Source organism: Malus domestica, chromosome 06, assembly GCF_042453785.1.
Source record: "Malus domestica chromosome 06, GDT2T_hap1".
Lineage (NCBI taxonomy): Eukaryota > Viridiplantae > Streptophyta > Magnoliopsida > Rosales > Rosaceae > Malus > Malus domestica.
Window position 1 is genome coordinate 6095474 of NC_091666.1, and position 13528 is coordinate 6109001.

At 38.5% G+C, this 13528-nt stretch overlaps 1 protein-coding gene across 1 annotated transcript; it reads left to right on the forward strand.

The window, feature by feature from the left end:
- Window positions 1–1757: 1757 nt before the first annotated feature.
- On the forward strand, window positions 1758–7474 carry LOC103437037 (NAD-capped RNA hydrolase DXO1-like). Its single transcript, XM_029104502.2, has 13 exons — window positions 1758–2341; window positions 2889–3133; window positions 3521–3586; window positions 3701–3779; window positions 3924–4003; window positions 4100–4123; window positions 4592–4716; window positions 5310–5523; window positions 5624–5680; window positions 5961–6007; window positions 6324–6408; window positions 6604–6667; window positions 7118–7474. Exons 1-13 carry the CDS (start codon window positions 1951–1953, stop codon window positions 7219–7221), a joined length of 1581 nt encoding a protein of 526 aa, XP_028960335.1. The 5' UTR covers window positions 1758–1950; the 3' UTR covers window positions 7222–7474.
- Window positions 7475–13528: the final 6054 nt, after the last annotated feature.

Genomic DNA, 13528 nt, shown 5'->3' on the forward strand with positions numbered 1-13528 from the left:
AAGGGTAAAAGAAAGTTGGTTGAAGTTGGCTTGGCCAATGAGACATAAGATATATGTTGGTATTGCAAAATCTTTGGTTACCTTCATAAGGAATCAAGCATGAAGATTATTCATAGAGATATCAAGACTACTAATGTGTTGCTTGATAGACATCTTAACCCAAAGATATCAGACTCTGGATTGACCAAACTTGCCAAAGATGATAAAACACATATAAGCACCTATATAGCTAGAACTTTGTGAGTCCCTATGTTTTAACTTGTTATATTTAATCTTACAATATAGTTATATTATGATGTATTTTTGTAACTATTGTATTGATGTTGTGATTTCATGACTTTACAAATGAAACATGACACCAAAATATGCAATTTGGGCCCATCTGACTGATAAAGTAGATGTTTACAGCTTTAGCATTATTCTACTATAGATTATTAGTGGGAAGAAGAACTCAACTCAGTAGACAAATGCATAAGGATTTTATATTCTTGATCGAGTAACTTTTTAATTGGACTTTAATTGTGATTTTGTTGATGTTGTTTACCACTAGATAGAAAGCTTTTTTATATTCTTCTTTATTGAAAATTCATGTTATTTTTTAAGATACATAAGTTATTTTTCTTTTGTTCCTTTCATGTTTTGTAGGCACATGTTCTCAAATTGAAAGGAAATTTGATGAACCTAATGGATCTAAAGTTAGGCTCGAAATTCAACAATGAAGAGACGATGACTACAATCAATGTGGCTCTCCATTGCTGTAATTCCACTTCAAAGCTTAGGCTACCATGTCTGTAGTTGTGAGCATGCTTGAAGGCAAGGCTGTTTTTTAAGAGTTCATCTTAGACCCCCAATCTCTCATTAAGTTATGAGATGGATCCAAAGGTGGAGAAACTTTTCCAATTATGTTTGAAAGGAGGATGTGTGTCAATTGAAAGGACATCAAATGATTCATTTGCAACTTTTCATAATATCCATCCAGTCAATCCTCATTTAGGTCGCCAAGACAATAGAAAAAGGAAGAAAATGACACTCCGGAATTTGAAGATGAAATGTTGAAACTATAGAAGTTAAAATTTTTGTATTTGGTTGTGGATAATCTCATGCTTTTGTATGATCAAGAGGAGCATGATTTTACACTGGTTTTCTCACTTATTGTGACATGGGTTATTGGTACCTTAACAAATGACTCTAAATGTTGATTTCCAGTCTTTATTGATATTTTTTATTAGGTTGAAAATTTTCACCTTTGAAGTTCCCTTGATGACTTGTCATGGCATGCTTTTCGTTTATTTTTCGGTTTGTCTTAGTGGCTTTATGCACATTTCTCTTGAGTTGAAGACACATAGTTTGCAATTGGACTGTGAATTGGTTGATTTGAAGTCACATGTTATATAGGTAGCTGTTTTCTCTTTCAGAATTAAGGCTTAGTGACTTGTAGCCCTCTTGGTTTGTGTAACAGGTTTAGTGAGAGGTTAAGCACTGATCTTACAGCTACTAGATCGTAAACTTGCTAAATTCAATTTGAGTTGTATTTTATATTTGAATTGATCTTCAAGTTATGAGGTGTTATGAATTTGCATCGACATTTGTACTAAAAATGTAAACTTTATATTTGGCACGTCATCACTTACAATCAATTTAACAAATTATGTAACAAAAGTCTGATATTATAACGAATTCATAATTAATGTATGACATTGTGATGTTAAAAAAAATAAAGTAGGAGTTTGTTATGTCACATAATTAAGTGTTTAAATGTAATTTTCCAAATACAATTAGAAGTTAAGTTTTGAGCCCGCTCACCGGGTGGACTCGGAATACCCCACCCTCTCGTCCCTACTGAAAACCGAGTTACCTTGCACACGAACTCAGTCTCCCACATCCAGTTTCTCCCACATCCAGTTTCCAGCTCGCTCCCCCCCCCCCCCCCCCCACCCCCCACCCCACCGGATGGATTTTTCAGAACACCACAAAAATATCTTCGGGCCAGACTACGACGACGACGACGACGGTAATAAACAAGATGGGGCCCGTTCATCCTCACCGTCCTCCTCCTCATCGTCGTCTTCGTCCTCATCTTCATCCTCATCGGCTTCTTCTTCATCCAACGAAGGAGGCGAGTCCAGCAGCGGGAATAGCCCGAGCGCAAGCAGTGGCGGCGGCGCTGGCGGTGGGGAAGAAGAGGTAGAGAATGGCGAAGAGGCTGATTATTCAAATGCCGCCACCGACGACAATGAGTATAGCAATATGGGTTATTTTGGGGAGGACGACAAGGATCTGTTTGGCTCTGACAATGAAGATTACTGTAAAACCCCTGCTACTAGTCCTTTCCCTATTCCTGGTAATTACCTTTTTCATGGCCTTTTATATGTGCTTTGGTATAGTATTTTTTGGTGTTTTTGTTGTGTTGAGAAATGGGTACTCAGCATTTTGGTGATTTTGTTGCTTATTGGGTTAAATTCATGACATTTGTAGGCTTGCAGCTTTGCCCAAGTGAATTTCTTTGATGGGTATCTTGCATTTTTCTGATTTGGTTGCTTATTAAGTTTCATTGATGGGTTTTCTGGCTTACCCAATTGGCCTTCTTTGATTGGTGTTTTACATATTTGTTTCCCGCGCACTTTTTTTTCTTTCTGGTTTTTATTTGTTTCTGTAATTTGTTTTAGTAATTTTCTTTTTGGGTTTTGTGACTGTAATTTTGTTTCTACTAGCGTTCCTTCGTCTTGAAGCGTTGCATATGCTGGGAGGGGTTAATGTTTAGATACTTGTAGGTTGAACTTGTTACTAAGATATGAGCTTTTGACGTTTCAGCTAAAATGCTTAGTTTGATACTCCCTTTGGATTGCTGTACGTTGAAACCCCATACTAACCAAACATTTTCTTGGCAGTATTGCCTGTCATACGCAATACGAATAATCAGGGTAGAGGGAATTCAGGGCGTGGTCGTTGGCCATCTGGACGTCCAAATGATAGAGGTGCAGGCATCCTTGGTCGAGGTGGACCTTTTCAGCAGAGGCAAAATTTTGGATATGATGGCTCAAATGGTTATCGCGATGAACGTTTTGTCTCGGAACTAAGACTACTTTCAAAGAGTGGAGAAACACTGTCAAGAAAGGCCGTTGCATTTCAGGAAGTATGTCTAGTAATCATTCATTTCTATGCTACCTTTTCTCTCTCATTTCAAGTCAAGTGCTTTTAAGGTTGACTTATCAAGGGTGCACAGATAAATATCACAAAATACAGATCTTATATTTTTACTGATATAGCTGGACAGTCCAAATTTTGGACGACTTAGTTTATTCCCTTTGTATAAAATAATTTCTTTAAAGTGTTACATTGGCTTTTGGTTTAACTGATGCAAGCAGCATTAGTCATATATATCCGTGTCATTTTGGTAAATTTACTTGTTGATCAGGGATTTAATCCACATGTTCATAAGTCGTCCTTGTCAATTGACTGGTGCATTATGTGTACGTTAGTTGTTTTTTCTCTTCACTAATTTAATAATTTTACCCAATAGCCCTGTGAGCTTGCTTGCTATAGTCGGGTAGAAGGTGGAGATGTCAGCTTTGACGAGACCAGTTTGGTAAGCATACTGTAGCGTACTTTCTGAATGGTCCATTCTTTTGGTAGGTTTCTCTTGTATATGCAGTGCACACTGATCACTAACTAATTCATGTTGTTCTGTCATCCACATTAGAGGCTTTTCAAGCGTCTTATTACTGAAGAAATTGGAAGAGATCTGAATGAAGGTTATGATACTTTTATTGCGAAGAAAGGTATGATTTGTGTCAAAATAAGTTTTTTTTTTAGATTTATAAGATGTGTATTGGAGTTAGTTTATATGTTTCTTTGTGGTTTTTTGCATACGAGATCTGATCTTTGCCAGAGAGTTTATGTGTTTTTTTACTTGTCTGAACCAGATTTGGGCTCTCAAGGTTTTGGTGACCTTCTCGGCTGCATAAGAGACAAGAATATTCCACTTCAAAACATTCATTTTGTGGTGCGAAGCGTATTACACTTATAGTTTTCTCATTTATAATTTTTCCATATGGGTTATTAACTACTAATTTGTTTGACATCTTTTTGTCTTTGACAGACTTATCGCAACAATCTTAATAAGGTATCTCTTAGTCCCCTTCCGTATTTTGTTCTGAAGATAATTTCCTATATTAGTTTGAATGGATATCATTGATGAACCATGGATTAGTTATCATATGGTGTGTAGATGTGTAGTGATTTTGGATAAGAGGGTATAGATTCTAGCAGTTGAATGCTTAAACCAATCTAATGAGCAGCTGCAGGCCTCTGATGACTTCTTTTTAATGGATACTCAAGTTACTGAATTATAATTATCTTTATGCACGCTTAGTGGTACAAATAAATGAAGAAAGGGGCAATACTTCAAGAAACATACTAGAGACACAATGCTGTAGAGTACTTCAGCTAATTGGTTATTAGTGTAATATTTTAAGCTGTGGTATTTGTTGGACTAGCTAACAGGTGTTTTGTTGTATTTCATATGCTTCTCTTGGTTTTTATTTTTTATTTTTATTTTTATTTTAATTTAATTTAATTTTTATTTATGTAGATATTGGCCACTTTTTATAATAAAAGGGATCCTTGGGAGATGGGAGTGCATAAAAGGAATGGGGTTGTCTATCTTGATGTGCATAAACTACCTGAAAGGCCACAGACTGAGTTGGATCGAAGAAGGTACTGGACTTTCATTTATTCTTTAGAAATTCGTATGGTCTTTCTAGGATGGTAATGACTATGTTCTTGGAGCATTTGGAATTGCTTCCCTTGTATGTTTAATAGAGTTATTGGAATTGCTCCTTGCTTTAATCAATGGAATTCTTCTGCTTAAGAAATAGATTTATTAATGAATATCAATGTTTTCAAACCCTTCTTCTCAAGTTGTACCTGAAGGATGGATTAACAGCCAACTATTTCGAGTTTTCATTATGAAAGAACGGGAGATTTGATAAGGATTGTCAAAGCTCAACGTGTTGCTATTCTTGAATTTAATATAGTAATGAGATGTAATTTAGAGTAGATGCAGAAGTGATTTCATAAGGTATATAATTTACTTCATTGAAGTTGGGCATAAATGCTTCCTGTCATCTAGATTGTGGGAGATATATTGGTGTTTTAATTGATACCTTAGCAGCTAATTGTAACTGATATTTTGTTGTTCTTCATCTAACTGGTTCAAGAGGGCTAAGCATGCCTAGATATGCATCTTTCTATTATTGCTTATTTTCATTTTCAGGCGTGCTTTATGCAATGTTATCCGTTCAACTCAGGTGTTACTGGGGGTATTGTTTTGAGAGTCTTGCCACTGAAGATCCAGGAAGAGGCGATGGAGGGATACATCATGTTGATGCCAATGTTGAATACTGTTCTGTGATCAAAACAAAATTAGGGGCTCATCGCATTCTTATGGGTGCTGAAATGGATTGCTGTGACTCAACTGATGATGGAAGGAGGTTTTATGTGGAATTAAAGACAAGCCGTGAGGTTGACATTTGTTTTTCTTCACTCTCCTGTACATGCAACTCTTTTTCTTCTCTGAGCTTTCTTATGTAACTGACCGTAAGTTTCTCATTCAATTGTGCAGTTGGACAACCATAAAATAGAGTATGAATTTGAGAAAGAGAAGCTCCTCAAGTTTTGGGTACATTACTGTTTTCTTACCTAAAAACACACAGGGTCTTCAATAGCTTTTGTTAGAGATTGACATGCAAAATGGCAGAATTTAGATTGTACTTCAGTCTTATTATCTAGTTTTCTCAAGGAATTGGTTGTCATTGTCTCTAGTCCTTTTCCTATTTATATTTCAAAGCATCTGTTTTTTTTTTTTCGTAAAGGAGTGAACCTGTCTTTTATATTTTCGTCCGGCTTCTGTAAAATCTGTAATTGTAAATGAGTTAACATTTCTCTTATATTTGGTGCAGATTCAATCATTCTTAGCAGGTGTTCCCTATATTGTCATTGGGTTTAGGTAATCCAAATTGCTGCTTAAGCCTTTTACTTTCCAAATTGCTACTTAAGCCTTTCACTTTCTTACCGGGTAGACCATTAACTGTATACATCAAAGTTTGCTTATCTTTCAAAATGGCATAGATAGCTTATGCGTATTAAAAGGTGCAAAAGAATGGTAATTTATATAGTTGACATAAATGACTTAAATTCATAGAAATACGTGCATTATATATTCCACTGTGCAGTTGCTTGTTCGTGGAAGAGTTTTTGTGGTAGCTCTTTCATTTGCTGCTCTACACAATTTATATATAAATATATATATTCCCTTTTTACAGGAATGATGCAGGTCAACTTGTTCGCACAGAGAGACTAAGAACCAAAGATATAACGCAAAGAGTGAAAATGAAGAACTACTGGCAGGTAAATTTTGTTTTCTGTGATGCAAATGGTTTCTGAGCATACAACCAACCACCTTCCTACCCGTCACACTGAAAAAAAATTGATTTATCGACCTTAGTATTTGTGAAGTTTATCGATCATGGTTGTGCTGAATAAATGTTCTATCTGTCACTATTAATGAAACTGGTTGTCACTTCTAATGAATCTGGTTGGCAGGGAGGAGTTTGCTTGGCATTTGCTGATGAGGTATTATGCTGGCTCTATGGGACCGTAAAAGATAGTGAGTTTTAAATCTTTGTCTCCATTTTTCCTTCAGCTTCATTTGTTTCCCATTCAATTAGAAAAAGTATAAAAGAGAATATGATTCTCTACTCCCTTTCTTAATTGAAGAAAGAGATTGGAGAAGGAAATGTGAGAGAAGATGAAGAAAACATAGATGGTAACGAAAAATGAAAACTGAAAGCGATTTTAATTTTGTTTCTAGGTTTTGTTCTTTCTGTTCTTCCTTTCTCTCTCATTACAACTATATTTATAACGGTAACACATCACTACGAAATGAGTTTGTTATATATTCTATAAAACTGATCGTATTTACAGGAATTCAGTGGCATCTTATAATAGCTTTTCGTAGCTGAAGTAGTGGGATTCAGATTTCTGTTGAACGTAGACAATGTTTTCCTCAGCAGTCAGATGGTGCGCTTGTTTAATAAATGTGCTAATTTTTTTACAGATGAAGATTACATATTGCAGTTTACTCATCCTTACCAACGTTTGGAGCTTTTACAAGCCCAATCTTGCCCAGAAGAAATTACTAACCACGTTCAGCAATTGTAGACGTTTAGTGACGCGTCCCAGATTAACCCCGTTTTTGCTTCAAATTGCTTGTACCTCTTTGTGGCATAAAAATAAAATGCAGTGTCTCCCCAAGATTGCTGTTTGTTTTTCTTTTTCGGTTTTCATAGTAGTCGAATGGCTCATATCGTCATGCGGCCGAGATCACCATCAATCGAGAGAACTGTATAAATGGACCTCTGTTTCTTGTTTTTCATTCTGTTTTATTAGTTTACGAACGTCTTTCGGTATCATACATACTGTTGTTATCTACAACTTTTTACGTTACAGTTGTATCCAAATTATTTGACTAATATAAATTATGAGGCACTCGGACTCTCTCTCGAACTTTTTCTCTATCCCCCATCTTAGCCGTCCGGTTAGATCCTTCGGTGAGAAACGCTAATGTTTTCCACCAAAACATTATCGTTTCTATCTTGTATGAACTGCCTATTAACAAAACCCTTCGTGAGAGCAATTGTGAGATTACTAAGAGTGGGATTGGTATTGGGAGAGGTTGCATGTAAAATGATCAAAATTAATTAACTTGTTTTACAAGAAACAAATCCAAGGATTAATGGTTGATTGGTAGAAGCTTAAGTGAAAAGAATAACTTGCCCCATACATACATAAATGAGCTTAGCTTGGTTAGAGCAGCGCATTCCACATTGTATTTAAGTTTGAATCATTCCTTTTTTCCAGTTTGCACGCACAACTCACGAGCCTTGTTTCTCTTTCATCCTTTCTTCTCTGTTCACCAGACACCGGAAAACACCTCCCCGTACTTGTTGTCGTTGCAACCTCTCTTCCTACCCACAGGACCCAGAACCTCTCATGCGCAAGCTTCTCTGCTGGGAGTGTTGACTTTTTGTGTATATTCTTGTAATCTTGGGATTCTTACTTTAATATGTTTTTATGTAAATTATTTCTTCCCTTATTGATAGGATTGTAACATCTTATAAATCCCTCATTGAGAGATGAATAATATATACAATTATTCCAAAAGAGCATTCTCTTCTTGGCACCAGAGCCTAGGTTAAGGAAGAAAAAAAAACCCCGCTGCTGTGTGCAGAATCCAGATCACCACGCCGCGCGCCAGATTGTGTAGCGCGCCGTCCGATCATTAGCCGCACCGCCAGTTGTGCTGTGCGCCGTATAACCAACGAGCGACGGTGTCGTTATTGGATCGATCCCTTTTGTTCGTTTGCTTCGTCGCACCGGAGTCTATACGTATTGTGTTGAAGCCCAGAACTCAGATCTACATATTTGCCACTGTTGGTTGTCGCATGCTGCAATCCAAAATCCGAACCCAACCTTGCCTGAACCAACCAGATCCGCCACTGAACTTGCTCGCACCCACCATCGCACCAGTCCACGAACCATTTGCTGCAAGTTTTTGTTTGCTTGCACAAATCCCATCCGCTGCAATCCCTTTGTATTTGAGCGGATTGAAGAAAGGAAACAATTAAAAAGGGAGAAAACGCAGAAGCATTGCTTTGTTGGAAAAGAAGAAAAGGAAAAGAAAAAAGAAAAAGAAGAAAAGAAAAAGAAAAAAGAAATAGAAAAAAGAAAAAGAAGAAAAGAAAAAGAAAAAAAAAAGGAAAAAACAGGAAAAAAAGAAAAAGAAAAAAAGGGAAAATTATTGTTTTTTTTTTTGAGTTGCAGTTTGTATTTTTGTTTTTTGTTTTTTGAATTGCAGTTTATTTTTTTTTTTTGTGGCCCACATGCTACAATTAAAATGGCTCGCGATGAAATCTTGGACCCGTGCTTCTTGCTATCATTCATCCAGCAATTGTCCTTATTGTGGTTGGAGAGGACATTCCGCAAATCATTGTTTCGAACTTATTGGCTATCTTGTTAATTGGGACAAGACTCGTGATCCCCGGTGTAATAAGCCGCGTGCATTAATTGTTGAAACTAAAGTACATTCTCAACATACAGTTAACGATGGTAAGGCTTTAAAGGTTTTTGCATCTGTTACGAATAATACATGGATAATTGATTCCGGTGCTACTGAACATATGACTTGTGATTTTAGACAGGTACAAACCCTAAAACCATCCACCAAAACTGTTGTCAGTATTGCCAATGGTAATTCTGCCCCCATTATTGGGGAAGGTGCTGTCTCCCTTTCAGATACCCATAATCTTGATACTGTGCTTGTTGTTCCTTCACTTGATTATAATTTATTATCTGTTGCTCAAATAACCGTTGCCCTACATTGTCTTGTTATTTTTTGGCCTTCTTTTTGTGTTTTTAAGGATATTCGGACTTGCAAGACGATTGGTTATGGTATCAGAAAAGGGAGGTTTTACTACTTGGAGCTGACATTGAACAGTACCCAGATGTTGACTCATGCTTTTATTGTGGAGGATCTCAAGGGGAGCGGAATAAAGCTTCAGATGTTTGGTTGTGGCATCGTCGACTTGGACATGCTTCTTTCGGTTATTTACAAAGGTTGTTTCCTAGCCTATTTATTAAGAATGACGTTTCTAGCTTTAAATGTGGTGTTTGTGAACTAGCTAAAAGTCATCGTACTTCATTTCCGTCCAGTTTGACAAAAAGTTATGTTCCGTTTATGATAATTCATTCTGATGTGTGGGGACCATCTAAAACTGCTACATTTGGTGGTGCTTATTGGTTCGTTACTTTTGTTGATGATTGCACACGTATGACTTGGGTTTGTTTGATGAAGTCAAAAAGTGAAGTTCCTTCCTTATTCCAGCAATTTCACAAAATGGTGCAAGTACAGTATAAGTCACAAATACAGGTTCTCATGAGTGATAATGGTGGCGAGTATATGAACTCTGACCTTCGTGCCTTTCTGGATCATCATGGTATTGTTCATTAAACGACATGTCCATACACTCCATAACAACATGGAGTTGCAGAGCGAAAAAGCCGTCAACTTCTGGAGGTTGTCCGTGCTTCCTTACTCGAGGGGCGTCTCTCGTTATCCTATTGGGGAGAAGCTTTCACCTCAACTGCGTATCTCATTAATCGCGTTCCATCCCGATCTGTTGATTTTCAGACGCCTCTTCAGGCTCTCTCCTCACATGTTGATGCTTCTGCAGTTCCAAATCAACCACCTCATGTGTTTGGCTGTGTGGCTTTCGTTCATCTCCATAAACAGCAGATGAGTAAGCTTGAACCTCGAGCCTTACGATGAGTAAGCAATCAGACTTCCAAGCAAGCAACCTGGATTGGAGGTTCGACTTCGGCTTCCGGTTGATTGTTCTCTTTCTCCTTGTGTCGTAAACAGTAACAAGGATAAGGAGAAGCAAATGGAGAAGAGATGATATGAGATACTTTTACTTTTGAAGAAGTAACTTTCCACAAGCTTATTCTTGAACTGGGCTGGAGGGCTTTCTGGTTTCCTCCAGAGTATAAGGCCGACTCAAGAATTTGAGGGTCAAAACAAGTCCATCAAATCTAGAGTACGTTCGACCCTGATGATATGGGATACTTTTGCTGTTGACAAAGTAGTGGATGTATCGGCACGTGTTCTGTTACGCTTATCTCTACATGCTTCCTTGTATCCTTCTCACTTGCCCTATCTGTTCCTCAGGCAGATGTGGTATCTTCTTTGGAAGCATAAGATGTTGAAGATGAGTACTCGAGAGCAATGCCAAGTAAGTAATCAGGTAAGGGGTTCCAGGCAGTCAATTCCTGACTGGAAGCTTGATTCCAAGTGTTGATTGATTGCTCTCTTTCTGTTTGTCTTGCAGGTAAGAATAAGACCAAAGGAAAAGACAGGGAAAAAGCATGATATGGGATACTCTTGCTTTTAACCCTGATGATATGAGATACTCTTGCTCTGGTGTGGCTTGTTTGTAGAGGTATTATCGGGAGGAAAATAAGCTGATTATTTCGAGAGACTCTGCTGAGAGTGCCATCTCGGATGTGAAGAAAAGTTTAGCATTTTTTTATTTGCAGGTTTGCCTGGCTGTGGAGGATGGAGGTCGACATATATAGGAGTCTCCCTAACAACAAGTAGTATTGCTATTCCTTTACCCTTCTGGGTCATATCAATGTAGTGGGAGCTGCAAGTTTCACGTGTTTTAACTTTGTCAGAGCACTTTGAAAAAGTGGTCTGTGGTATCTGGAAACTGGTGTTGCGTGTGAAGATTGCAGACAAGCTTTATCCAAGGAAATCTGGCTCTTGAAGTTCGGAGAGCGGTGCCTCTTCGATTTTCGAACAAGCAATCCTGTTGGGGATCTGGCTCTCGAGATTTAGAGAACGGTGCCCCTTCGATTTTTGAGAAAGCAATCCTGTTGGGAGTCTGACTCTTGAGATTCGGAGAGCAGTGTCTTTTCGATTTTTAAGAAAGTAAACCCGTTGGGAGTCTGGCTCTCAAGATTCGGAGGGTGGTGTCTTTTCAATTTTTGAGCACGTAATCCTATTGGGAGTCTGGCTCTCGAGATTCGAAGAGCGGTGCCTCTTCGATTTTTAAGAAAGCAATCCTGTTGGGAGTCTGACTCTTGAGATTCGGAGAGCAGTGTCTCTTTGATTTTTGAGAAAGTAATCTTGTTGGGAGTTTGGCTCTCGAGATTCGGACGGCGGTGCCTCTTCAATTTTTGAACACATAATCCTGTTGGGAGTCTGGCTCTCAAGATTCGGAGAACGGTGCATCTTCGATTTTTGTGAAAGCAATCCTGTTGGGAGTCTGAATCTTGAGAATCAGAGAGCAGTGTCTCTTTGATTTTTGAGAAAGTAATCTTGTTGGGAGTCCGGCTCTCGAGATTCGGAGAGCGGTGCCTCTTCGATTTTTGAGCAAGCAATCTTGTTGGGAGTGTTTTCTCGAATGTGAGTAAAGGTTGGGCATTTTTGCCAGTTTGCTTTGCCACGGAGCACGGATGTTGACACACATTGGGACTTTCTAGTTATCAAGCAGTGGTGCTGTTCCTTTACCCTTGTGGGTTAGGGTAGTTGGACCTTCAAAATTTATGTGTCTAAACTTTGTCAGAGATCTTTGGCAAAGTTATCTGTGATACCCGATGAGCTGATGTTGAGTATGGAAAGATATGCCTCTTCGGAATCCAGAGAGTGATGCCTCTTCCATTTTTGAACCAACGGCCCTGTTGCCCTTTCTTTTATAAGGGCACCAATTGTGTGCAAGAAGTACATTTAGAAAGTTAATGCTTGTAGAAATTTTCCCCTTACTTTAGAGATTTATTGCACCTTATTTCTCCTTCATCATTTCTGATAATGTCTGGCCCATCTGACCGTCGTTTTGACTTGAACTTTGGTGAAGAGGCAGCCATGCCTTCTCAAGACAACATATGGCGCCCATTATTCTTATCCCCTACTGGTCCTCTTACCGTTGAGGACTCTGTGATGAAGAATGATATGACCGCTGCGGTGGTGGCCAGGAACCTTATCACTCCCAAAGATAACAGACTACTTTCCAAACGGTCTGATGAGTTGGCTGTTAAGGATTCTCTGGCTCTCAGTGTTCAGTGTGCAGGTTCTGTGTCTAATATGGCCCAACGCTTATTTGCTTGAACCCGCCAAGTTGAATCATTGGTGGCTGAAGTGATAAGTCTCAAACAGGAGATCAGAGGGCTCAAGCATGAGAATAAATAGTTGCACAGGCTCCATGACTATGCTACAAACATGAAGATGAACTCGACCAGCTGCAGGAATCTGATGGCAGATTTTATTTGATCATCAGAGGTTTGTGGGTTTGTTCCAAAGGCATTTATTACTTTCATCTTCTGGGGCTGTACCGCGTAATGAAGCTCCAAATGATCAACCTTCGGTGCCTCCTCCTTCTGGGGTTCTGCCTAGTACTGAGGCTCCGAATAATCACCCTCTGGTGCCTCTTCTTTCTGGGGCTCTGTCGACTGCTGAGACTTTTCCTGAGCAACCTTTGTGAAGGCTCCCTCTTGTTTGTTTATTTTGATTCATGTATATGTACATATTTGTAACTTATCGGAGATATCAATAAACAAGCTTTGCTTCATTCCAACGTATTGTGTTAAATACACCAAGGCCTTGTTCACGAAGTTCTTTGAATTTTTCCTTTTGTTAAAGCTTGTATCTTGAAACTTTGTGAGTGAAGCATGTAGGTTGAGGTAGTGCTCCCTTAATTTCCCGAGTGAGGAAAACTTCTCGTTTAGAGACTTGAAAAATCCAAGTCACTGAGTGGTCGTGAGACTTCCGAGTATCAAGGTGCAGTAGCATATGGTAGGAGTCCCCTAAGTTTCCGGTCGAGGGAGTTGACGAATGAGGCATTTCCTTTCTAAGTGGTAGCCTAAAACTCCTTCTTCATATATATTTGTTATGAAAGTTGTTAGGCCCAAAGAA

What these genes read in the sequence shown, in the direction of transcription:
- LOC103437037 (XM_029104502.2), top strand. Translation starts at nt 1,951, where the DNA reads ATGGATTTTTCAGAACACCACAAAAATATCTTCGGGCCAGACTACGAC. An exon ending in AGAAGCTCCTCAAGTTTTGG is followed by an intron (nt 5,681 to 5,960) that starts GTACATTACTGT and finishes TATTTGGTGCAG; the next exon opens with ATTCAATCATTCTTAGCAGG. An exon ending in TATATTGTCATTGGGTTTAG is followed by an intron (nt 6,008 to 6,323) that starts GTAATCCAAATT and finishes CCCTTTTTACAG; the next exon opens with GAATGATGCAGGTCAACTTG.